At 54.5% G+C, this 23669-nt stretch overlaps 7 protein-coding genes across 7 annotated transcripts; 4 read left to right on the top strand and 3 right to left on the bottom strand.

Moving 5' to 3' along the window:
- Nucleotides 1–273: 273 nt before the first annotated feature.
- On the top strand, nucleotides 274–2114 carry BKA78DRAFT_29693 (uncharacterized protein). Its single transcript, XM_066886681.1, has 3 exons — nucleotides 274–993; nucleotides 1046–1674; nucleotides 1908–2114. Exons 1-3 carry the CDS (start codon nucleotides 500–502, stop codon nucleotides 2021–2023), a joined length of 1239 nt encoding a protein of 412 aa, XP_066740430.1. The 5' UTR covers nucleotides 274–499; the 3' UTR covers nucleotides 2024–2114.
- Nucleotides 2115–4147: 2033 nt separating this feature from the next.
- Nucleotides 4148–5981, top strand: BKA78DRAFT_256226 (glycoside hydrolase superfamily; the record flags this gene model as incomplete). Its single annotated transcript, XM_066885068.1, has 2 exons — nucleotides 4148–4457; nucleotides 4522–5981. 2 exons carry the CDS (start codon nucleotides 4148–4150, stop codon nucleotides 5979–5981), a joined length of 1770 nt encoding a protein of 589 aa, XP_066740429.1.
- A 600-nt stretch (nucleotides 5982–6581) lies between these two features.
- BKA78DRAFT_333253 (ANTH domain-containing protein) lies at nucleotides 6582–10145 on the top strand (the record flags this gene model as incomplete). The annotated part of the gene is made up of 7 exons (XM_066890065.1): nucleotides 6582–6617; nucleotides 6701–6743; nucleotides 6802–6819; nucleotides 6871–6946; nucleotides 7003–7163; nucleotides 7274–9999; nucleotides 10059–10145. The coding sequence occupies 7 exons, from the start codon at nucleotides 6582–6584 to the stop codon at nucleotides 10143–10145; spliced, it is 3147 nt and encodes a 1048-aa protein (XP_066740428.1).
- Nucleotides 10146–14926: 4781 nt separating this feature from the next.
- On the top strand, nucleotides 14927–15806 carry BKA78DRAFT_29642 (uncharacterized protein). Its single transcript, XM_066886619.1, has one exon. The coding sequence runs from the start codon at nucleotides 15197–15199 to the stop codon at nucleotides 15662–15664; it is 468 nt and encodes a 155-aa protein (XP_066740427.1). The 5' UTR covers nucleotides 14927–15196; the 3' UTR covers nucleotides 15665–15806.
- A 143-nt stretch (nucleotides 15807–15949) lies between these two features.
- BKA78DRAFT_355979 (uncharacterized protein) lies at nucleotides 15950–17018 on the bottom strand (the record flags this gene model as incomplete). Its single annotated transcript, XM_066892001.1, has 2 exons — nucleotides 15950–16723; nucleotides 16800–17018. 2 exons carry the CDS (start codon nucleotides 17016–17018, stop codon nucleotides 15950–15952), a joined length of 993 nt encoding a protein of 330 aa, XP_066740426.1.
- A 1161-nt stretch (nucleotides 17019–18179) lies between these two features.
- On the bottom strand, nucleotides 18180–18858 carry BKA78DRAFT_29618 (uncharacterized protein). Its single transcript, XM_066886585.1, has one exon. It carries the CDS (start codon nucleotides 18765–18767, stop codon nucleotides 18270–18272), a length of 498 nt encoding a protein of 165 aa, XP_066740425.1. The 5' UTR covers nucleotides 18768–18858; the 3' UTR covers nucleotides 18180–18269.
- Nucleotides 18859–19403: 545 nt separating this feature from the next.
- On the bottom strand, nucleotides 19404–22384 carry BKA78DRAFT_333249 (uncharacterized protein; the record flags this gene model as incomplete). Its single annotated transcript, XM_066890064.1, has 4 exons — nucleotides 19404–20366; nucleotides 20397–21119; nucleotides 21150–21949; nucleotides 22336–22384. The coding sequence occupies 4 exons, from the start codon at nucleotides 22382–22384 to the stop codon at nucleotides 19404–19406; spliced, it is 2535 nt and encodes an 844-aa protein (XP_066740424.1).
- Nucleotides 22385–23669: the final 1285 nt, after the last annotated feature.

Genomic DNA, 23669 nt, shown 5'->3' with positions numbered 1-23669 from the left:
GCGTTGTCTTTCCGGAATTCAAGGGCTGCCATCCTGTACCTGTCTGAACGCGAGGACCCGCGCATCATCACAAACATCAGGCCTGTCTCTTCACTCATCACACCTCCAACTCTTTCTGTCTCCAGCGTCTACCACAGAGGTAACCGGAGATCAAATTCTGTCACACATTGAACCGATTTCGATATTTGTTTCTGCCGCGCACGATTGGGAAGTGTACGTATGACCATCTTCGCACCGCATGTACCTCGCTCCTTCTCCTTCTTGCGCTTTCTTACTTCCAAAAACTCTTGCTTCTGGTTCTCTTCGGGGGGAAGGTACAGGACCATGGCTGTTCCTGCCCTCTGTACTTACGTTGCTGATCAAACCTCAACGTCTGCAGACATACTCTCTGTACTTCCTGTGCACGTCGAAGCAAAATCAAGTATCTTAGGACAAACTAATTCGAACAAGAAAACTCAAATCAAGGGCTCACGGTCCTTCTTGCACTCCGACGTTCACAATGGCCGACGACGACAACTTCGACATCGATATTTATGGCGATGACGCGCCTCAAGAATCTTTCCAGCAGGAGAATTCCAGCACCGCCCAGGAATCCAATGCCGAAGGTCATACCGAATCTATGCCAGACGCCCATCAAGCAACCGAGGAAGATGCTTCCAAGTCCAATGGCGCGGCACCAGACGCAAATATCCAACAAGGGGACAATAAACAAACAAATGGAGACGAAACTCAACAAATCTCTAGTACAGGAGGCTCGTCGCAGAATCAGCTCCAACCACCAAGGCAAGCACCGGTTGCGCAGGGCACCAAGCGTAAAGAAGGCGCCGATGATCGTCATGTGGACAACACTGCTACGACCGCGCTACTAATCAGCGATCTCCATTGGTGGACCAATGAAGATGACATTCGCGGCTGGACAAACCAAAGTGGATGCGAGGACGAGCTCGTTGAAATCACGTTTAATGAGCACAAGGTCAATGGCAAAAGCAAAGGGTATGCCCTCACCATTTCGCTTCCGCCTGGATTTAGTGTTAACAATTTGCAGCCAATGTTTCGTTGAGCTCTCCTCTCCGCAGGCCGCTACCGCTCTCAAGCGAACGATTGAATCATTCGGCCAGGGCCAACAATACGCCAAGAAGCACAGCGCGTCCTACCACTCGCCCCACATCAACCCTTACCGCACACTACCTAAGGATGTTCCTAACAGGAAAGATGGTAATCGCAGCGATAACCGCTCGTCATCTGGATCTTTCACCGGCAGCTCGAGCATGAGCATGGGCTCCGCTCCCGGCGGCGGCTTCCGCGGCGGCCGTGGCGGTTTCAATCGAGGAGGCATGAACAACATGGGATACAACCGCGGTGGATTCAATAATCCCATGAGCGGAGGAATGGGTCCGACTGGCGGCTACGGCAACCCCATGGGTGGGTTTGGCGGCAACCCCATGGCCATGAACAACATGGGCTTCAACAACAGCTTCAACCGAGGCGGTATGATGGGAGGCATGCGCGGAGGCATGGGCGGTCGCGGTGGAAGAGGTGGCATGAACACCGGCATGAATCCTGGGATGATGGGGGGTATGGGGCCCATGGGAGGCATGGGCATGAATCCCGGCATGATGGGGGGTATGGGAGGCATGGGCGGAAACATGAACATGGGCATGGGCGGAATGCAAGGTCAGTACATCTACCAAACCCGCGGAGTTGGAAGCGGACTTGGACGTGGACTTGGACGCGGCCGTAGGACGCCGCCGCCGAGATCATGGACTTCGCCTCTATCACGGACCCCAGATACAAGACCTGGTGACAGGGATCGTCAACTGGCCAGCAGTTTCTGGGGCTCAGCGCTTATGCGAAGTTCATTCTCCATCCTCGGTGAATCTAGAGGCTTGTTGCTGACATGTTGATAGGTGGCTTCGGCGCCGGCGGCCAAGGACACTTCAACCCGGCCTTCTTCAACCAGCAGTCTGGCGGCGACGGCACTTGGGGTAACCCTCACGGTGCGAAGCGGCCGCGACCTGAGTAGACGATTCCTCCCGACTCCATTTACAACTCTCCCGAATTCTCGCCCGATGGAATCCACGGCGGCTTGCCTGAGATGGGTTACTCGAACCCCCTCTCAGCCCATTTTTTGACTGGTTGACGGGCGCAACTCCGTCATAAGAAGAAGACGGCTCCGATTTGGCGCACGGTGTTTGGCAGGCGCAGATGCAAGTACAGGCTCTTTATCTCCCTTTTCTTTTCAGATTTCCTTCCAACTTTTGCTCTTTCTCTCTCCCTCCGGCAGTAGTGGTAGCTTCCCCTTGCTTGCCCCTCTTTGCCCTCTTTGGCTTTTTCTCATTTCCTCAAGTTTTCTATTGCTTTCATTTTGCTTGTTCCCGTCGTAGTCAGTAGTCAGTAGTCAGTCCTACCTACACTTTGTGTATCTTACAAAAATGAGCCGTTAGCAGGCCACACAAACGGGGTTTACTTGCAGAGGACATGACCTCTTTGCCTCTTCTCTTATCCGCTCAAAGAACACGAATGATTATTACAAACAGAAAAGTTCTCTCAGCGTCCAGGTTTCTTTTTCTCTTTGCTCCTTTTCTTTCAACGGGCTATGTCGCTGATGATGACGATGATGGTGCTTTTTGAAGGTGACTCCGGATATCACGAGGAAAGGAACTGTGCGTATCTATCTTGAGCTTGTTGTGGTCTGAATGAGGTGGTGGGTTGTGAGGCGCGACGGTTTGATTTTGATTTTTGATTTGCACGGCTTGCTTACTTGTTCTGCCCTGGAAGAAAACCGACGGCTACGATGATGATGCCATGAGGGTGCTGATGATAGAGCGGGGGATCTCTTTATTAGACGACTGGATGATGTCGACGATAGCTGAGATGATATGATTTTGACGTCATTGCTGGCTGCTGCTATGCCTATGGAGGTGATCTGATGGAGGGACTCGTCTTTGAATTTCGCAAGCTAAGTCTTGCTGGCATGCATGATTATCATTTAGTAATCCACAAAGAGGTGAACAATTTTGATACAGGCCGCACTTTGATTCTGATGGTCTTTTCGACAAAACACAAATCTCAGCCCTTCACCAATCCAGATGATTCAACACAGCAAAAGGCACGAGCATCGGCGAGAATAAGAAAACGGTCGAAGCATCGCCTACTGCTGGTGCTCGTATCTTGATACAGGAAAGCTCGCTTGGCTGGTATAGACTGCATTCATAAAAGCAGCGCGCGCGCATTAGTATTATTGGGGCAACGGGGAAGGAGGGTGGAAGGAATGAAGACTCTCCGTCAATTGCTATCTACATGTCCGCATGGTCATAGGGTTTTGGTGGTCTTTTGGCGAAGGCGAGGTGCGTGGGAGCAACGCTTTACTAAACCTTGTATGAAGAGATAATACATAATCCTTGAGGATCACACAATGTCCTATCCCATGGATAAACAGCAAAAGCGGCCCGTCGAGCCTCTCCGCATGCCAACCCATCCACTCGCCTGATGCTCACACCCATGATCAAGCAGCTTGGATGTTGCTCGCTTGGATTGCTGCCCTGGAAGCCACGGCCGTCACCTCACCTCGCCTCGCCTCGCTTCGCTTGTCCAGCAGTCAGTCCCCACTTCGCACCCGTCTCATCCCCCCATCCCATCTGTTTCAAACAGCATCGCGCAAATGGGCTCGCGAGAGCCGCCACCCGCGGGGATCACCCCTGCCCCGGCCGCAATAACTCTAATGTTGTGCTTAACGGGCCGGACCATCCACATTCTTATTGCCGCGAGTGCTCGAGCGCCGCCGCTGCTGTCATTACTGGAGGAGTGTAGCAGCAAGGCGATGAAGAGTCAGGCAGATGATGGTGCCGCGGGAGCGCTGGTTGGTGGATCTACCTTTCGTGAGTACTCCGGAGGAAATGTGCGCGCGTGAGTAGTGAGAGAAATGATGGAAGGGAAGAAAGGAGGACAGACAGGCTGGCTGCCGGTGGATGTGCTTTTTTCGGAGAACCGATGGGCGCCTTGGAGGGCATGTGGACCACGACTGTAAATAAATTGAGAATGCAGGCACATCGCGAAAGAGCGATGCCAGCTCCAATCCCCTCATTCATTTCTGCTCTGCGTTGCTCTGCTTGATTTCTGCTGGCCGTACCACTCCTTTGCGTCCAGCATGAAGCCGTCCTTCCTTTTCCCCTTCATCGCGAGCGCGGCCACCACCGTCTCTGCGCGATCTATTCCGCCGTACCCCTTGAGCAATTCGACTGCTGCTTCCAGTCTCGGAGGTCCCTCCAGCTGCAACGGAACGGCGTCGTTCAAAGACATCTCGGCACACGACTTTGTCGAGGCGCTGAACCCGGGCTGGAATCTGGGAAATACGCTCGACGCAACTCCAGATGAGGGGGATTGGGGTAATGCGCCAGTCGTCGCCGAGACGTTTGGTTACGTGAAGGAAGCTGGGTTCAACAGCGTCAGGATTCCAGGTGAGTTGGCATAGGTAGTCTAGGAGTAGCCGAAAGAACAAGAGAGGCTCATAATTGGCGGCAGTGACCTGGGCATACCACTTCAAGACGCAAGCGCGCGACTACACGGTCGATCCAGCATGGCTGCAGCGTGTCTCCGACGTCATCGACATGGTGACAGACCGCGGCCTCTACGCCATCGTCAACGTCCACCACGACAGCTGGATTTGGGCGAACCTTGACACGCCCGCCAACTACTCGTCCATTGAGGACAAGTTCTACAACCTCTGGTTCCAAATTGGCACCAAGTTGGCATGCAAGTCGGAACTCGTTGCTTTCGAGCCGCTCAACGAGCCGGCAGGCTCGACGGCTGAGGCGGGCGCTGAAATGAATCGTTTGAACGACATTTTCCTAAAGGCAATCAACGATGCGGGTGGATTCAACAGCAAGCGCGTCGTCACGCTCGTCGGACTCGGCGAAGATGCGGCCAAGACCAGCCAGTGGTTCCAGCGGCCAAATGGCACCTACAGCAACCCCTGGGCGCTGCAGTACCACTACTACTCACCGTATGCCTTCATCTTCTCTGCTTGGGGCAAGACGATCTGGGGATCGGACGACGACAAAGCGGCCCTGGAGACCGACATTGGCGGATTCCGTCGCAACTTTTCTGACATCCCGGTGCTCATTGGCGAGTGGGCTGCTTCGACGACCAACACAGAGACTGCGGCGCGCTGGAAGTATTTTGATTCCTTGGTGTCGACGGCGAAGAAATACAACACCTCGACCGTCCTTTGGGACAACGGTCAGGACTTCTTTGACCGCAATGCCAACGTGTGGCGGGACCAGTCGGCGATCGACATTTTCATGGGTGCCGCGGCCGGAGTTGCAAATGCGCTGGCGGATAGCACCACGGACAACCAGACGACGACGCAGTCGAGCTCGGCGTACATCTGGCAGAAGGGAAACGACACTGTCAGCGATCAGAAGATTCCTTTCCTTTTCAACGGAAACCAAATTAGCCGCATCACCAAGGGTGGTCAGGCCTTGGCCGAAGGCACCGATTTCAGCGTCGATGGCTCCAGCGTGGTTTTCAAGAAGAGCTTCCTGTCGACCATCTTCGCCAACCGCGCGCCTGGAATCAAGGCCAACTTGACGCTGGAGTTCGACTCGGCCGCCGCGCCTCTCACCATCCAAGCCGTGCAATGGGATGTCCCAACCATCGGCAACAACACGATATCGGCAAAGGCTGCAGGCTCGGGAGAATACAAGATTCCCGTCACCTACAAGGGCCTCAAGAAGCTTGCAGCGGTGCGGGCGCTCAAGCAAGATGGGTCGATTCTTATCGACGACTACACGCAGTGGTTCGGCGCGCTGGAGAAGGGCCGCATGACTTATTCGAGCCAGTGGACGTGGGACGACAGCCATGTCATACTCGAGAACGCAGTTGCGCAGGCCGTGAGCAGCGCGAAGCAGCCGGTCGTCTTGACGTTTGAATTTTATCCGCGGGTGCCGGGCAACTCGTTGAATGTGACCATGACGCCGTGAGCAGCAGGTCTTGGGAGATATGAGGAAGAAGTTGGAAGAGGAGAGAAGTTCGCTTCCTGTTCATAGCTTTGAGTGACCAATTAGAAGGGTGAATTGAGTGATGTTCCGATTGCGAGCGTCGGCAGCGATGATTATCGGGCAGAAGCACATTTGAAGCTGCGTGTTGTCGGTGGATTGCAAGTGCCATTGGCGGCGGCGGCGACGGAGGCGACGTCATAGGACACGAAGGTGGTGATATTGTGCTTGTATGGCTGCCTCGAAATTGAGGGTTTGGGCATGGATTGGGTCGTCATTTGTCGAGTGGTAAGAGGAAGAGCTGACGCACGTCCGTGGCGCCGCATCTTGGCGACGATCCAGTCGGCTGCTACCCCCAAGGCCCCAGCAAGAGAACACCAGAGCTTCATCCACCATCGTCAACCTTTCTCTGCTTGTTTCTTGCCTCTTTGATACCCTCTTTCACTGCTCCCAGTGCTATTCTTTTCGGAATCTCCCCCAATTCCCGCTTGCCCGCGTTCCGGCTGCGTGTACATCGTCACCTCCCCGCCGACCACCCCCGATTACTGCGCCTGGCTCCGCCGCAGGCAGCCGACACCGCCCAACATGTACAACTCGCGAAATGTTGATATGGGCAAGCAGGTAGGCTTGGGTCCTCGCTCGACGACTTGTGCCCAAGCGTCAGGCCGCATCTTTGCGCGAGCGCGTCGACTAACGGAGGATAGGAGTCGGAGCTTGCCATCAACATCCGCAAAGCTACCAGCATAGGCAAGCTACCTGTCTCTTCCAAGTCTACCATCAGAGCGCTGACTTACTACCTTTTCAGACGAGACCGCACCGAAACGTAAGCCTGCGCTCCGCTGCGTCCGCCCCGAGCTATATTGATGCGTGCCAGGGAAACATGTCCGCGCTGCTATCGTCTACACATGGGACCACAAAAACTCCGACTCGTTCTGGGCGGGAATGAAAGTGTAAGCATTGGCATGAATACCTTCGCGCAGAGGCTTGTCTCTGATGCTTTACGCAGGCAGCCCATTCTCGCCGACGAGGTCCAAACATTCAAGGCACTCATTACGATACACAAAGTACTTCAGGAGGGCCACCCTATAGTCCTCAAGCAGGCTCAGGCGCACATTGGCTTCCTCGAAAGCTTGCAGAGAGGCGTGGCCGGTGGAGAGGGTCTCAGGGGTATGTCATCCTCATATTTGGTTCAAGATATTCTTGCGAATCGCCTCCAAGGGGGCACGCGACACATCTTTTCCTGGTTGCGGGCAATGAGATTGACTGCGGATTCATAGGATACGCCCCACTCATCCAGGAATACGTCTACTTTCTCCTGGCCAAACTCGCTTTCCACCGCCAACATCCCGAGTTCAACGGCACCTTTGAGTATGAGGAGTACATTAGCCTAAAATCCACCAACGACCCCAACGAGGGATACGAGACGATCTCCGACCTCATGACGTTGCAGGATCAAATCGACTCGTTCCAGAAGCTCATCTTCTCACATTTCCGCAATGGTACAAACAATGAGTGCAGGATTTCCGCGCTGGTGCCACTCGTCCAGGAGAGCTATGGCATTTACAAGTTCATCACGAGCATGCTGCGCGCCATGCACACGACCCTCGGCGACGACGAGGCGTTGTCGCCACTCCGCGGGCGCTATGATGCCCAGCACTACCGTCTGGTCAAGTTTTACTACGAGTGCTCTAACCTAAGATACCTCACCTCTTTGATTACCGTCCCGAAGCTTCCCCAGGATCCACCGAATCTACTTTCCGAGGATGAGGACAGACCCGCGTTGCCCGCCAGGCCAAAGAAAGAAGAGGAGCTTCCCCACAAAGTCTCTGCAGTCGACCCAGAGCCGATCAACGAGTTTTGGAAAGATGAGCAAAAGAGGCAGCAACAGGAATACGAGGCTGAACAACGTAGACTGCAGCAACAGTGGGAGGATGCCCAAAGGCAACAGCAGCAGTCTCAATTGGAGGCGCAGAGGCAGTTTGAGGAGCAGCAGAGGATGGCAGCGGAGCAAGCTAGATTGGCGCAAGAGCAGCTTGCTAGGGAACAATTTGCTCAACAGACGCAAGGTCGCCTGGCTGAGCTTGAGCGCGAAAACCTCAATGCCAGGATGCAGTACCAGCAGGACCAGCTGATGTTGCAACAATACGACCAACGTGTAAAGGCTTTGGAGGGAGAACTTTCGCAGATTCAAGCGAACTTCTCGCAGCAATCTCAATCCAAGGACGACCAGATTCGGGCCCTGCAAGAGCAGTTGAATACCTGGCGGAGCAAGTACGAGGCACTCGCCAAGCTCTACTCTCAGCTCCGTCACGAGCATTTGGAGCTGCTCCAAAAGTTCAAGTCAGTTCAACTCAAGGCTTCTTCCGCGCAGGAGGCGATTGACCAGCGCGAGAAGCTCCAGCGGGAGCTCAAGACCAAGAACCTGGAGCTTGCAGACATGATCCGCGAGCGTGACCGTGCGCTGCACGACAAGGACAGAGTCCAGGGCGGCCACAAGGACGAACTCGAGACATTGAAGCGCGAACTCAGACTTGCTCAAGACAGAGCGGACCAGGCAGAGCGCGGCAAGGGCTCCGAGCTGTCTGCAATGCTTTCGAGGCACAATCGTGAGATTGCAGACCTCGAGGAGGCTTTGCGCAACAAGACTCGCCAGCTTGACGACATGTCCATGAAGTTTAGGGAAGGCGATTCCGACCTGGAGCGCCAGCTGCGTGAGAAGGAGGACGAGCTGGAAATTTTCAAGGCCGGCATGGACCAGACCCTGTTGGAGCTGAATGAGCTCAAGATGAACCAGCACGAGACTGACCACGCCACGGACGGTGTCATTGACACCGTCATTCTCGACAACCTGCGCAAGATCAACGACATGATTGATTCGGTGTTGCAGAGTGGAATCCAGCGTGTGGACGACTCCCTGTACGAGCTCGAGTCGTCGATGCAGGCAGGTAACCAGAATGCCACGGGAGCTTATGTTCTGTCGCAGATTGAAAAGGCTTCTTCGTGCGCTATGGAGTTTTCGACTGCATTCAATAACTTTATCGCGGACGGCCCCAACAGCACGCATGCGGAGATCATCAGAACGGTCAACAACTTTTCTGGTTCGATTGCCGATGTTCTCAGCAACACCAAGGGTCTGACTAGATTTGCTTCGGACGAGAAGAAGGCCGACCAGCTCATCTTTGCCGCAAGACACGCTGCCGAATCGACGGTCAACTTCTTCCGCTCGCTGCAATCGTTCCGCCTCGATGGAATGGAGGACCTGCAAAAGACGGATATCGTCCTCAACGGCAACAGCGAGGTCCAGCTCAACCTCCAAAAGCTCTCCAAGATTGCCGATGCCTTTGCGCCGAAGACCAAGATTACCAACAACCAGGGCGACTTGGGCGACCTCGTCGACCGCGAGATGACCAACGCAGCCAATGCCATCATGGCAGCAGCAGATCGCCTCAACAAGCTCAAGGAGAAGTCCCGCGACAGTTATTCGACGTACGAGCTTCGCATTCACGATGCCATCCTTGGCGCCGCTATTGCCGTCACCGATGCCATTGCACGCCTCATCAAGGCCGCAACCGAGTCGCAACAAGAAATCGTGCGTGAGGGCAAGGGCACGTCATCCCGCACTGCCTTTTACAAGAAGAACAACCGCTGGACTGAGGGTCTCATCTCAGCCGCCAAAGCAGTCGCCACGTCGACCAACATGCTCATCGAGACGGCCGACGGCGTCATTTCTGGCCGCAACTCGCCAGAGCAGCTCATCGTCGCGTCCAACGATGTGGCAGCAAGCACGGCACAGCTCGTCGCTGCTAGCCGTGTCAAGGCCAGCTTCATGTCCAAGACCCAGGACCGCCTCGAGGCGGCGTCCAAGGCCGTCACTGCGGCGTGTCGTGCGCTGGTTAGACAGGTGCAGCAGATTATCCAGGAGAGGAACAACGGTGGCGAGGAGGCCGTTGATTATGCCAAGTTGTCTGGTCACGAGTTCAAGGTCAGGGAGATGGAGCAGCAGGTGTGTTTCCCTTTCTTTTTTCATTCCACGATTTTGCGGCCGCTGACAATGGTTTCAAGGTCGAAATTCTCCAACTCGAAAACGCTCTCAACGCCGCGCGATCAAGGCTCGGCGAGATGCGCAAGATTTCCTACCAGGAGGACTAAGAGCTTGTTTGGGAAGTCACATGAAGGCACGGCATAGTCTTTGGTCGTTCTCTTCCGGAAGTGCACGGGGCAGTCTCTAGAACCCAAGTTGACCACCTGGCCGTCGTAGAAAGAGGAATATCGCGGTTTAATTTGTACTTGTTCATACAATGCTGCTAGGGTAGTGGGATGCTGGGGTTCAGATGCGTGCTGGCTATGCTGGGTTCGAGTTCGAGTACGAATTACGTGGGCAGGCATTTGGCATGCATCGGTCCGGCACTTGCGTGTTGGTAGGCGCTGAAATGGACAAGTTTGTTTTGTTTTGAAAAGGTCTCAAGAAGGCTCTTCATAAGTCGGCACTGCTTTCGATGTCGAGATGTGCCTGACTGCGTTGAGTGATGCCGCCTTCACATGCAATGGGGATTCTCTCCATCACGCGGTGTTGATGCGGAGCTTCGTTTGGGAAGGGAGCGTTGTGCGTCCCTCTTCCAACCCCCTACACAGTGGCCGACAGACTCCACAAAGAAAACAGTGGCACACTCGTCCACGAAAAGACAGCACAGTCGATGTTGTCTCTGTGCCTCATGTGGGCGCTGGTCCCACTGCCTTGTCCTCAGCAAATCCCCCGGGAGTAGAGGGGTTTTTATACCTCTCGGAAGTCAGGCACATGCATGCAAGGTGGATTGGTCAGTGCTCCGGCGCTTGCACGTCTGCCTGCCTGCCTAGGTACATCACGAGCGGCTCGATGCCAGCACAGTCACGCTGAACGCAGGTCAGGAGACTGCCACGTAGGGGTGGATATGGAAGTATATAATCGACGACTGCTATGGCTGCTTTGGGCCTGTATCACTCTCCCAGCCGGCCAAATTGAAAAGGTTGCTTACATTGAGAAAACTCTCTGTTCCGACGTGAGGCGCAGAATTAATTTCATGGGACGGATCCTGGATCTGGGTCTGACTGGACCTTGGGCTTTTGTCGCTGCAAGCCGAAGAAGAGCAGGGCGACACTGAGGCGTCATGAAAGAGGAGTGATAGCCTCGAGTATGGCCTCAAAGTGATGTGTAGCAGCTTGGAGGATATCGCAATTTGGTGGGCCTGGCAGCCACTTTCCTCGAGTCCAGTGTCGAGGAGGCGGAGGCGCGAGATACAAGTGAACGTGGTCTCGATGTGCGTTCTCAGGTGGGCTATTTGCTCGGCACTGCCACTGCGTGAACTTCGCGCTGATGCTTCTTTGCGACTGCTGCGATTCGGGCTGCTTTTAAATCACCCTTGGCTATCCGCACGGCCAATGGGGCCCAAATCGATTTGCGCATGCCTCAGGGCAGAGCTGACGTATGGGGAATGAGGTCCTTGCTCATGTGTCCGGGTGACTGCCACCAGACTCCAAGTCCAAGAGCACGGACGCCGCTGAAAGGTATTTAATCCACGGCCTGCCACCCTCTTCTGAGGAGACAAGTCGCTCGTTTTTCACGCATGCCGTGTGGCTAATCGAGCCGGAATTACCTGGAGCAACTCCGACTTGTTCTGGGAGCGCCCTGAAAGAAGACGAAGGAAAACTTACTTTTGGTGGAGGTGTTGCGAGGTTGCAAGACAAGTCGCTCGCTCTGTTGAAGTAGATTGTGATACAATCATGAAGGCATGGTGCAGGCAGATATCACCAATGATCTACAGATGTCCCTCAACACTACCCAAAAATAACGGGGGAATTTTCAGGGGTGTTGCCATTTACCCCTGAAGTCAGGGCCGCCTCGATTCTCGAGCCACTGCTTTGTGGCACATCTTCAGACGCAGCTCAGGCGCAAATCCAGTCCGACGTTTTTTGACCCTGCGTCTTGACAGGATTCCTTAAAGCAAATGCTTCTTGCTGTCGTCGTGAACGCTTTGTTGCTGCTTCGGTCTTCTATAGCCAACGGAGTTGGTTCGCACACGCTTTGTCATGAGACCATCAGAATCAGGTGGGTCGCTCTTGCACACTAGAGACTTCGAGGCTAGACCGGAGCATGGAGGCTATTGTGGGGTATAAAGTCTTCTCCCTCCTCCACACTTGAATGACATGTTCCGCATGTTGGTGCGGGCAAGATTTCGTGCTATCATACCAGCAATGACACACCTGTTTGTCTCGACGAAGAACGTGACTTTGCTCCCTTTGAGCGACCAATACCGCATCAAATACGGGACGTAGATTCATTCAAGCATGGTTTCTCCCGATGCTGTTCGAACCCATTTCTGGGTCTTAATGATGGAGCCATCCAGACAAAGATGGTGTTGAACTGACCATGGTAGGCAGAAGAAAAGGGAGTGTGGTTTGCTTCCAGACCGTTTCGAGAAGCAGAAAGAAGAGGTGAATGGATGTAAAGCGAGAGGAATCGCAGGAAAACAGTTCACCGTGAATATGTGTTTGTACGCCCTTTTGGGCCTTTGAACCATAGCATCTATCCGAGTCAAGAGTGGGAGTGGGCGGGCCTTTATACAGGCAGCACCTCAAAAAACAATTGAGTGGATCCCATGACCGCCGAAACAGGAACTGTCTGGCGTCGGCGGGAATCCAACGCCAGGCCAGGCAGAATTCAGGAGGCAAGACGCAGGAGCACCCAGACCACCAATTCCACGCGTCATGGGCCCTCGACACGGATTTATCCAGATCCATGCTAAGGAACTGAAATTTTGGAATAGTAAAGAGGACGTAATTGACTCTAGCTCTGGTTGTGCTGCTTTCTCTGAGATCACGATGAGCGTTTGGCAAGTAAGCGACAGTAAACCCCTGTCCGGGAACAAGATCTTCAAACCATCCTGAAATAAATCAGCATTGGCCTGGAATGATGAGTCGAAACAAAACCTACTCATGACGATCTGCTGGGAGTTTTGAGGCCATGGTCGCAAAGCAAGAGCACCGCCAAAGTGCAAAATTTTTGATGATCTTTTGATAACCGACCAGCGAAGACAGTGTGCGCTTCTTAGTGGTGAGTTCTCACTTTTGTATCCGAGAAGCCGCGCTGGCACCTTCTTTTCGACAAAAGTATTGACCCCAGGAGGGGGGTTTAAATAGCTATCGGTGCAAGACAGGCCCATCACATGAACAGCGTGTCCAACGGAAAGTCTTGTGACTGTTGACTGAGAATGCGGAGAGTCTTTTCCGCGTGCCCGACGAACCTTACCAGCTCTTTCCTCGTTCAGGGGTATATAAGCCCAGTCTTTCTCACCATTCGAGCACTCCTCATCAAGCCTCCGAATGGCAGCTTTGTGCCGCCAACGGAGTCGGGCCACTTGTGGCGGAACCCTCAATTCCGACCATTATACTTCTCTCTCTTTCTCTTTGGGACGTCGATTGCATGCGGAGATTTTGCAAATCTGTCGAATGCTGACTGTGCTTGAATGACGGATGATACTCCTTTACCAGCCGCTGCAAAGCTCAAGCATTTGGCTTCAATAATGAGCGAGACTCTTGCCCCTTGATGATGACAACAACCTGATTCTGAATAGGGACACATACAGAATCCACCCATTTGAAGGTGCCCCGTTACAAATTCCACCCATAGAAAATAAATTCACCCATTGTCAGCGAGTTAGTCATCCGGAGTGTAGTAAGGCTGAGAAAATAAAAATTTTTACCTTGTCTAGGAGTTGTTACAACCTTACTCTGTAACTTATTTTTGGTGTTTTAGACTACTACCTCTACTATCCTTTAGCCTTGCTTTTGAAACACTACCTCAAGTCCTTAACTACCTATTAGTAAAGGTAATAAGATGGGTATATTTTATTTCCTTAGAGGCAAAAATAATTAGATGGGTAGACTTAGTTTAAAGATGGGATTATATAATTGCAGCTGGAAATACCGCAGATACGCCCAATTAGGAATAATACTAGGGGTGGGTGGATTTATTTTAGATGGGTGGATTTTGTAACAGGCACTTTAAAATGGGTGGATTCTGTAAATAACCGTTCTGAATATTCAAGGTGCGCTGGAACTTGGAGTGAAAGAGGTGGATGCTCCTGGTAAGCAAAGAGACAAAACCAGTCACACTTTGTGCATTCTGCTTCTAGCCACAGTCAGCAGAGAGAATGCCATTGATGCGACTCATCCATACCTCCAAGGCCGGACGTGACCTCCAAAGCTTCGGGAATCGGGAGCTTTTATACCCCTTGCCAACTGAAGTGAACCACATGTCTACTTGGACAGCTGTCACGCTGCCTAGCGCGCTGCTCTTGCTTATCTAGGCATCAGCCCGCGATCCATCTATCACATGAGCAGGTGATTTGCGCCAGGTAGCTGGAATCGACGTTCAATCGAGGTATAAATATGATTCCGAAGGCTTATGTCTCGCTCCACAGCTCCATGAAGCAAATTAAAGACCGCCACCAGGTCTCAGCGACACTTGTTTCGTCACCTATTCTCGTCGCTGTGGACTTTCCGTTTGTTTGGTGTCGGCGCCGAGCACTCGTGTCAGACTTCCAGCAGCTGTGGTACGAAGACTTGCTTTCGATGATGTGTTTTGTCATCATGGTTGGAAAGTGACGAACATTGTCATGCACTAACTTCTATTTCTCGGACGAGTGAAAAGCGCATTCTATCCACCAGACTACCAAGTCCAAGATGTCGAAACTTGATCCCATGCCCAGCTCGACGTAATCAGGAGACTCCGCGTGACCCTCAACAAATGGTATAAAATGCCCCTCCCTCAACTCCCCAAACCTGCGTAAGTTGCCCAGGACCAGTGGATTCCAAGAAAGCGACAAAACGTACCTCGCAACATACTGGGAAGAACATGGCAATCCATACAACGACTCTTTTGCGCGTTTCCGCGACCTCAGCAGTCTCCTGCAAACAGACTGAGGGGGCGGTCAGGGGTAAACCGCATTCGAAAGATGAGAGCAGTCAATAGAAGAGAGAAGCGATGAAGATTCCCATCGCTCAATCACGACGAGCAGAAATTTGCCGCTGCCGCCTTGGCTGCATGCGCAGAGTACGTGCATGTGCTCTTTGCGCAGGAGGCAAGAGTACCCCATCTCCACGCCAGCAAGACCACAGTTGTTCACTAGCTTGGGCCTTGTCAATCTCTTCCTGGCAAGACAAAGATGTCCAGGTTGATAATCGAAGGCCATAGCCTGTCCAGGGCAGTTTTTATACATCACTGGACTGGTCCAAGCTCCTGTCACGCGACCCCTGACAGGCAAGAAGGTACGAGCAACGCACTTGCCGTCAACTGCAGTGGCTCATCTGACGCAGACGGTCAGATGCATGTGCACTTGAGCTTAATGCTGCGTGATCAGGCTGCTGCCTTGGGGGAAAGAGATATAAAGTCTCCTAGCCCGCAGCTTCTCTTGCTTTCGACATTGAGCAGTTCCCATCTTTGGTTTATGGCAGCAATCAGACATTTCACTGTTTGTGGCATGCAACATGCCGGATTACCAAACCGCGTCGTGCGGCCATACCCGCACGCCACTGTACTGCTTGGGCCGGCGCGTCAGTCCTCATTCCACATAGAGCGCAGTGCCACGGGATCTGCTTCTATGCAACCTGGGAACAGCATTATGCAATGGTGATGGAAGGCATCAATTGCATGATGAGAAGAATGATGTGATCGACCGCTATCGGTGCTGAATTTCATTGCTGTTGCTGGCTTCTTGTTGCTCGTGACCCCGTATGTGCCGTTTTAAAGTAATTTCTACGCTGAAGGAGAAGGCAAAGAACGGAGAGTGTCAGATAAAAGTTGGGGAGGTGGTCCAGGCAGTACGATGGTGGCTTGTCTTGTAGGATTGCGGTAAGAAGGCTCCGCGTCTGCGTAGTGGACACTTGTGTCGAGGCCTTCCTGTACGCAGGGCCTCCTTTTATAAGGTAGTGTCCATGTCGGCAGGAGGTGGAGCGAGCGCGAAAGGTGCGCACCAGCCTTGCGGATACTTGCGCTGTCCCCTGGCATCAGCCCAGCCAGAATGGGCTGCATCCGATCGAGACCAGGACTCTCGAATCCAATCCATAGGAAGGAAAGACCGATCGAAATGTAGAGAAAGCTCTTCCACATCCCAAACAAGATTCTGTCCCCTATTTCTTCTTCGGCGGGGATCCTTCAAATCCAACTTCGTCTTCAAATCGCCCGTGCTCTTAACCTGCATCTTGCGCTCCGCCGCCTCCTCCTGCGCCTTCCTGACCTCATCCGGCAGCGGGCGGCGCTCCAAACTACACGGGAGGACCCTCTTGCCCCCCACCAATTTCCCCTTGGCCAACTTGTCGTCCCAGCGATCATAATACAGCTTCCACCGCAACCCGTCGGCTGCGGCGCTCTCCTCGTCGCTCACTTCCACCGCAACGAAGCCCTCCCACCCTTCGAGCGTCACCCCGCTCTCGTCATCGGTCCAGTCCCACGGGCCCACGACGTGCGCGATGGACTGCGTGCGGTTGCCGTAGGTCAGGGCTTGTGTGGACTTGTCCACGTAGATCCAGTTGAGCATGGGCGGGTCCGTGTTGAGCGTCGTCACGAGCCCGCGCTCGCGCGGGTTGCGGTCTTCGTCTGGGTACATGATGTAGAAGCCGGTGAAGGGGTGGAGGGGCTGCTGCGGATTGGGCGAGATGGGGAAGCCGTCGTCGTTTTTGCGGCAGACCCAGAGCTTTTTCTTGCTGTCAGTCTACATGCTCGTCTCTTTTTGTCTTGTGCTGCCCATGCAAGCAGGATATCAAACTCACCGCATCCCGATGCACGACGACAACACCCCCATCGACCTCGCCCGCCTTGCTGCTCTTGGCCTGGCAGTAGACGTCAATGTAAAACTTGATCATGCGCGTCTCGTTGGCCGCCTCCTTGTTCTGCTCCTTCTGGTGGTGCACGCCCTCGGCCACGCCCGTCACCACCGGGATGCCCGTGATGACGCCGCCGTAGAAGACGCCCAGCCCGAATGCTGCCATGATGTTTGGCAGTTGATTGGGGGAGGTGGGAGGGAGAAATAGATGATGGCAAGGCAGATGGTCGCGTTCTAGGATGGAGAGCCGGCAGGCAGGTAGGCAGGCAGGCAAGCCTCAAAGTCGCGCTCGCTGCGACTCGAGGTGTGCAAGTCGCAAGAGAAAGATTCGAACAACAACGCGATGCGAGCGTGCGCTTTCTTCTAATGCCTCTCCTCTCGCCCAAAAAACCAATTAAAAAACCCCCAAGCTCTTTCTTGCTGCGCCCACAATCGCGTATGCGCGCTACCGTAGTCGCGTCCTCAAACAGCCCCGTCCAGCCGGGAACTATCCAGTCTGTCAGCCCGTCGATCGGTCGGTCGTCGAGGTAAAGTTTGCGCTTGCAAAAAAAAAAACGTAACGTGCGTGCGTGCGTGTACAGCAGTAGTAAGTACCTATGCAGGCGCTTTGATGCGTGCGTGCGGCGCCGCCGGGTCGAGTATGTAGGTACTAGTAAGGTAGCGGGATGCAATGCAGAAGCAGGCAAGCAAAGCAGCCAGCGGTAGTACACGCAGTACTAGTCAGGTAACGTAGGTAGCCTTGCGCGCAACCTTGGTTTTTTCCCTCTTTGATATGCAGGTGCGATTTTTTCTGACAGAGACTGGAGAGGCTGGTCCAGCCCTTTCTTTCTTTTTCAGCTTGGTGTTTTCTTTTTTTTTTTTTTCTCTTCAGCTGCGCGTTTTGGTCAGGAGGTAGAGCCGGGGGTTATTTGGGAAAACGCAGCAACAACGTTGGGTTATGATGACGGAAAGGTGGGAGGAGCTGGAGGTGCTGGACGAAGAAATGCGGTCGCTTAACATACGTCATATGCAGCCGGGATGCCATGCCACCTCAAAATGCTGGGGGCTCCCTGTCACCCACCGCTTGCTCCATGTTCCTTGCACGTTCTCCATGTCTGCACGGACGACGGACGACTGGTGCCTTGATTGCGAGCGCGCTCTGTTCGGAGACTGCAGACCCAGAACAGCAACATCTCGCGGTTGTAGACAATATGTATATGTGATATTTGAACATCTATGCAGCTCCTCCACCGCCTAGCTATCCATCGACTCATCCCCTTCCTCCGCATCGACACTCTGCCAATCCAATCCCATTCAATCCAATTACCCACGTCGACCGCTTCGCAAAATGGTAAAGTAAGTGCAAGCGCAACAACTTTTTAAAAAGGCTGCTGCCGCAAAGACAAGAAGTAGAAGAGATAGGTGAAGAAGATAGGTATCATCGTCCGTCGGCACCAAACACACCGATTCTAATAGTCTGCAAGCAACAAGAAGAAGACGGAGAAATAGACGACAAGAAGATGAAACCGAAAAAAAGGTAGCCAAAAGGGGAAGAGGAGGGCGGAACAAGGTAATTAGCAGATGCAAACTTTTTGGGCATAGGAACATCTTCAAAGGGGGTGGAGTGGTGCGAGGAGAAAAGGCAAGAGGGAAGGGGGAAGCAATAAGAACGAGATGGAATCAAAACCATGTCTCCACCACTCCGTCTTCCAACATCAAGGCCCAACTCACCATTACCCAAGTTTCGTTCGACACACACACACACACACACACAAGACCAGAAAGAGCCCCATTTCCACCAGAAATTAAGAAAAAGAGTCAATGACAAGAGGGTTGAAAAAAGAGAAATGAGGAAATCTATCATACATAGCATCATGCAGCATCCCCCAACCCACCAACCGACCAACCAACCAACCAACCAACCCACCATCCTCATCTTTCCTCTTTGCCTAACCAAAGTCCCAGAACCGAAAAAAAAAAGTGCCCAATCAAAATTTCGTCCCAAACCATGCTCAACCCAAAAGTAGCCTCAGTCCGCAGACCAAAGGCGATCGAAGCAAAAAGAGGATGGACCTGAGCCCGCGCCACAACCTCCCGACGCAAGAAATATCGGCATCGGATGCGTCGATTAGCCAGTATGCATGCAGAGAGTAGTACAGTGATGGACAATGGCAGCAGAAGCGCGACAGTAGGATCAGCAGCCAAAGCTAGAGGGTATCGAGCGACAAGACTGATGAAACACCAAGCAAGCTCAAGCAAAAAAAGGGGGCATGCGTACCAAGGAGCATGGGAAGCCGGGGACAGGCGGGCCAAGAAGAGAGGATACAAAGACAACCCAAAGAAGCGGAAGAGGTATAAAACGTTCGACCCCAAGAAACAAAACGATTAAACGAAGAGAGAAAACATGAATCTTCATACGTGACTGTAAGAAACCCCGAGTCAATCATGCGCCGAACTGGTCGTCGGCGGCTGCGACAAGCCCAAAACACGTACTTGCTCGCTTTTGGCGCAAAATGCAATGCCAGGGGCACCTAACTTGGCCCCCAAGTTCCAGATAATGGGTCTCCCTTGCCTAATAGCTCAGACCCCTGCTCGCCTGGCTCGCGCGGCTTGGACTCGTCCTGCTTCTCTCATCCTCTTCCAAGACATCGCTCAGTCGCGTCGGATGGTGGTGTCGCACGCTGGACCACTCGCTGAAGCCGCTAGGCATGCCAGTACCACCGTAACCGCTGCCAGTGTAATCCGGCGGGGTCTCTCCGCTGGGATAGCCCGACGACGTCGCATAGCTCGGCTCAGGTCCAGCCGCCGTCGTGTAGCCCTGATGAATGGTAGGACCAGACGTTGTGGCAGGGATGCCATAGCGAGCCGCCAGTTCGCGCTCTCGTGCAATGTCAGCCTCATAATCATCACCTTCCTCTTCCAAGTCTTCCTCTTCGATGCGCTCGCTGATGCCGACAGCTGGCTCGGAGGCGCTGTCCGCGGTGGGACTGCGCATGCGACCAGGGCCACTGCTGGCTCGGCGGAATGGAATCTGGCGGCCTTGGAGGTCGAGAATGTAATTTCCATCATTGTCCATCAAGTACTCCTCTTCGGCAATGATGCTTTCAGTGTCGCCTACGCTGGATGGAACGTAGGAGCGATCGTCTGCAAGACCAATTGAGCCCTCAGGTTCCCGACCACCTGGAAGATAAAGGCCTCCATGTTGATAAAGGTTGCCTGGTGGTGGCATGGCGGGTTGGGTCCGTGGGGAAGAAGCAGACGGCTGGCTCGCCCCAGAACCAGTGCGCGAGTGCGGTTGGAGAGGAGCGGGTTGTGCTGCAGTGCGCGTCATTGAGGCAGCCATGCCGGCGTTGGTCACAGCCCCAGTTGGCTGATATGTGCCCTGCGCCAAACTTTGAATGTCAGGCTCGTGACGAAGTCCAGAGGGAGTTTGGCGGCCAGTAAAGGGATCCGTGTCAGTTGGACTCTGCGGTTCTTCGTACGTGTAACCGCCTTCAATGTTGGCGGAAAGGGGTTGGCTGTGGCTGCTGATGGCCTGAGACCTTTGACTGCCGTGTCTGCTTACCATGCCAGCGCCCATGGGTACCACCTGGACTCCCCCAACAAGTGTGGGCTGACCCTCGCGGAGGGAGACGACCCGCTCGCGTTCTTCCTGCTCGCGCCGCCCAAGCTCTTCCCAGGCTCGGCGAGCCTCGTCCTTGGAAATGGCAAGTTCGCGCTGCATCTCGGCGACCATCTTGTCAGCCTTGGTGCTTCTGGCCTTTTCGATCCGGATTTGGCCTTCCATTTCGGCGCGGGCCGCACGCTCTGCCTCGACAGCCTTTTGTAATTGGCCAATGTTTTCTTGCTGGCGCTCTTGCTCGCTCCTCGTCTCGTAGAACCAGCGCTGAAACTTTCTCTCCGAGGAAGCACGTAATCTCTGCAGTTCAACGACGGCGTGGAAAAGGTTGGCACCAGCCGCGGAGAGATCGGTGATTTGACGTGACATTTGCTGAGTGAGAGATTGGTTGGCCATTTCGTCCTGGTTCTGTTCAAGGCGGCGGATCCAGTACGACGTAAGACCCTCCCAGTGCGAAGAAAGCTGCTCCCAGCGTTCAAAGGCGTGCGGAAACGTCGAGATGGTGGGGTCGCGCTGTTGACCGTCGCCAGAGACTCTGCTCTGTAGTCCGGCCGATGCACCTGGGCGAGCTTGCGGTGCAGTCGCAGGTTGTCGTGGTTGGGGTTGCGGCTGCTGGGGGATGCGAGAAGAAGCAGCCGCCGTGGGCTGCGGAGGAACCCGTGGCTGGCCCTGTGATAGTGATGGTCCCCTGGGTCGCACACCCGCTGCGGGGTCCATGACACGCCCCGACGATGGCGAGATGACGGGCCCCCCGTTGCCAGCCGTCTTGTCTGCTGGCCGAGGCCCTGCCGTCGTGTATCCGGCAAACCCGCCATCTCCCGACGTCCTTCCAAATGGTTGAGTCTGACCAGCAACGCCAGCAGCAGCAGCTCTTCGCTCAGCACTCTTCCTGCGCTCTTCTTGTTGTGCTCTTTGCTCTTGTACCGCGCGCTCCTCGGAGGCTGCCATCTCTGCCTCGCGCTGCCGTCGCGCCTCCCGATCTTGTCGCGCCCGCATGATTTGCTGCGGCGTGCGCAAGGGCGCCGCTGTCTGTTGTTGCTGCACGGGGACAGGACCCGGCGCAGAGCGTGCACCAGAGCCGCCGAGCAGGTCCGACATTTGCGCGTTTTCCTCTGCCAAATCGGGGGTGAATTGGTACGGAGCTCTGAGAGCTTCTTCGAGGGTGAAGAGGATGGCTGCTTGGGTACGACGCGAGATGCGGAGGGCGGAATGGGGTCCTGTAGGCTGGTCCGTCAGGTACGCAGAGTCCCTGGGCGGATTGGCCAACTGGCGCGCGGATTCCGACGGACGTTGGGCTGGCGAGGCACTCCTACCGCGGCGAACGTCGTCAAAGTTGGGCGTACGACGCAGCGAGTGGGTTATGCTGCCCGACGAGCTGGACGTGCGCGAGAGCGGTTCGTGGAGGCGGTAGTATTCCTGGGCCTGCTGCTGGCGTTGCTGAAGTGAGGTGGTGTAGGTGTCGTGAGGATCGTGGGTCTCGTGAGGAGCGGGATGCTGGCCTGCGGCCGACACGTTGGCCGACTGCGGAGGACCTAGGCTCGTCCCTAGTGTCGTCAACTCGAATTGGAGGGAGTCTGGAGGCTGGGTGCCAAGGTGTCAACGACGGCGGTCGTGTAGCGTGGAGGATGGAGGGATGCCGCAGGAACAAGTCGAGCTTGGCGGGCGGGAGGGAAAAGAGGTCGCAAGGAATCCTGAAGAAGACAATGGCACAGTCAGTGTCTAGTGAGGACTGGGAGGAATCCAGGAGGGCGCAGGAGTAGTGCTAGGAGTGCAGGCAAGAGGCTGGTATGTAAAATGGGGAGGTCGGACCAATACGTGGAGGTTGGGGAGCACGCACGGAGGGCGAAGCGACGCGCCCAGAGCGGACTCACGTCTGTACACATACCACGAATGACGAAAGGGCTGCTGCGGGCTGCTGCGGGCTGCGTGCGCATCACGGTCTGATGTTGCGAAGAGTGGGCGGAGGACAACAAGGCGTGCAGGTAGTCGTGTGTATCGTCAAGGGAGCAGTCGCAACCTGGTGGCTGCCGGATGGAATGGTCTCGAGGACTCTGGCGGCAGCTTGTGACGGGTTATAAGGGAGCAGCTATGAGCAGCATCGTGAGGCGCTGGAGCAAGAAGAGGTCGTCGCAACGGAGTGGAAAAATGGGTCGACTTGGCTGGCGGTGCGGCGCCTGGTCCGGACGGCGGAGACGGTGGGCGTGAGTGGGTGTGGGCTCTATCCAGAGGCTAGTCAGTCAGTCAGAGCCAGTGCAGTGCAGTGCAGTGCAGGAGGAGAACAGGTTCAGGAGGCGGGCGTGGAGCTGGAGCCGTTGGAAGAGCAAACATCGGTGAATCAATCGACAAGAGATTGAATCCAGTCGTGCCAACACATCACGCTCCCTGTCGACGTCTGTGTCTCTGCCGCCGTGCATCCATCCATACCATCCATCGCGGGCATCCCGGCCGGCGCATCCCGAGCGAGAAGCGTTTCGCATACAGGTATGGATGCCATGAGACTGGACGAGTCTTGTCTTTAATGCGAGTCCATCTCATCAACACCTAAACGGCCTCCTCGTCCTGCCACTCCCACGGCCAATCAGCGGCGCCGCTCGATCAAGGTCCCGGCCGATCGGTCTGCCCCATCGATCGTCTAGTCACCACCACTCTCGCCCTTTTCTGGAACTTCTCACCATCATTCAGGTACTCAGGTACCATTATACAGAACACCATCATTACAATTGTCGTCCTCAATGACCTCTACATCACCAATTCCTCTCCCGTCCGTCCCGTCTGTCGTGTCCCGCTCTCCCCGCCGCCATGTCAAACGCCTCCTGTCGTTGATTGCTTTTGCCAGACATGACCCCACCAGCCCTGCTGCCCTGCTCCCGTTTGTTTCCTCGTCAGCCCATGCGAACCCTCTCCATCCCATCCATTCCCCTCCAAGACATCATCACAATCCGCGACCCTTGTACGCTTGCTGCATGACACGTCTTCCCTGTCAACTCCCATCTCGCGTCTTTGGAGAAAAAGCATCGTGGCGGTGACGCGATCCGCGATCCACTCCATCTTCCTTCATTTTATTTTTGGACCTCACCGCCATCCTCGAGCTTCGATATATCCATTGCTCATGCAGCTATCGGTGCTACTCCACCTCCCCAAGGATTTGCCCCCGCTATCGTGAATCTCGCCAATTAGCCCACCTCAGAATAAAGCAAACATGACCGTTGCTCCCCGCTG

The sequence above is a fragment of the Phyllosticta capitalensis genome, assembly GCF_038381095.1.
Source record: "Phyllosticta capitalensis strain CBS 128856 chromosome Unknown BKA78scaffold_10, whole genome shotgun sequence".
In the NCBI taxonomy this organism is placed as follows: Eukaryota; Fungi; Ascomycota; class Dothideomycetes; order Botryosphaeriales; family Phyllostictaceae; genus Phyllosticta; species Phyllosticta capitalensis.
Note: the sequence above shows the minus strand (reverse complement) of the source record. Positions and strands in the feature narration are given on the sequence as shown.

Excerpts from the sequence above, each read along its gene's own strand:
- BKA78DRAFT_29642 (XM_066886619.1), top strand. The coding sequence starts at position 15,197 with ATGTCCAGGTTGATAATCGAAGGCCATAGCCTGTCCAGGGCAGTTTTT.
- BKA78DRAFT_29693 (XM_066886681.1), top strand. The coding sequence starts at position 500 with ATGGCCGACGACGACAACTTCGACATCGATATTTATGGCGATGACGCG. Across the intron at positions 994-1,045 it reads GTCAATGGCAAAAGCAAAGG|CCAATGTTTCGTTGAGCTCT; the intron begins GTATGCCCTCAC and ends AACAATTTGCAG. Across the intron at positions 1,675-1,907 it reads GGGCATGGGCGGAATGCAAG|GTGGCTTCGGCGCCGGCGGC; the intron begins GTCAGTACATCT and ends ACATGTTGATAG.
- BKA78DRAFT_29618 (XM_066886585.1), bottom strand. The coding sequence starts at position 18,767 with ATGAGGATGGTGGGTTGGTTGGTTGGTTGGTTGGTCGGTTGGTGGGTT.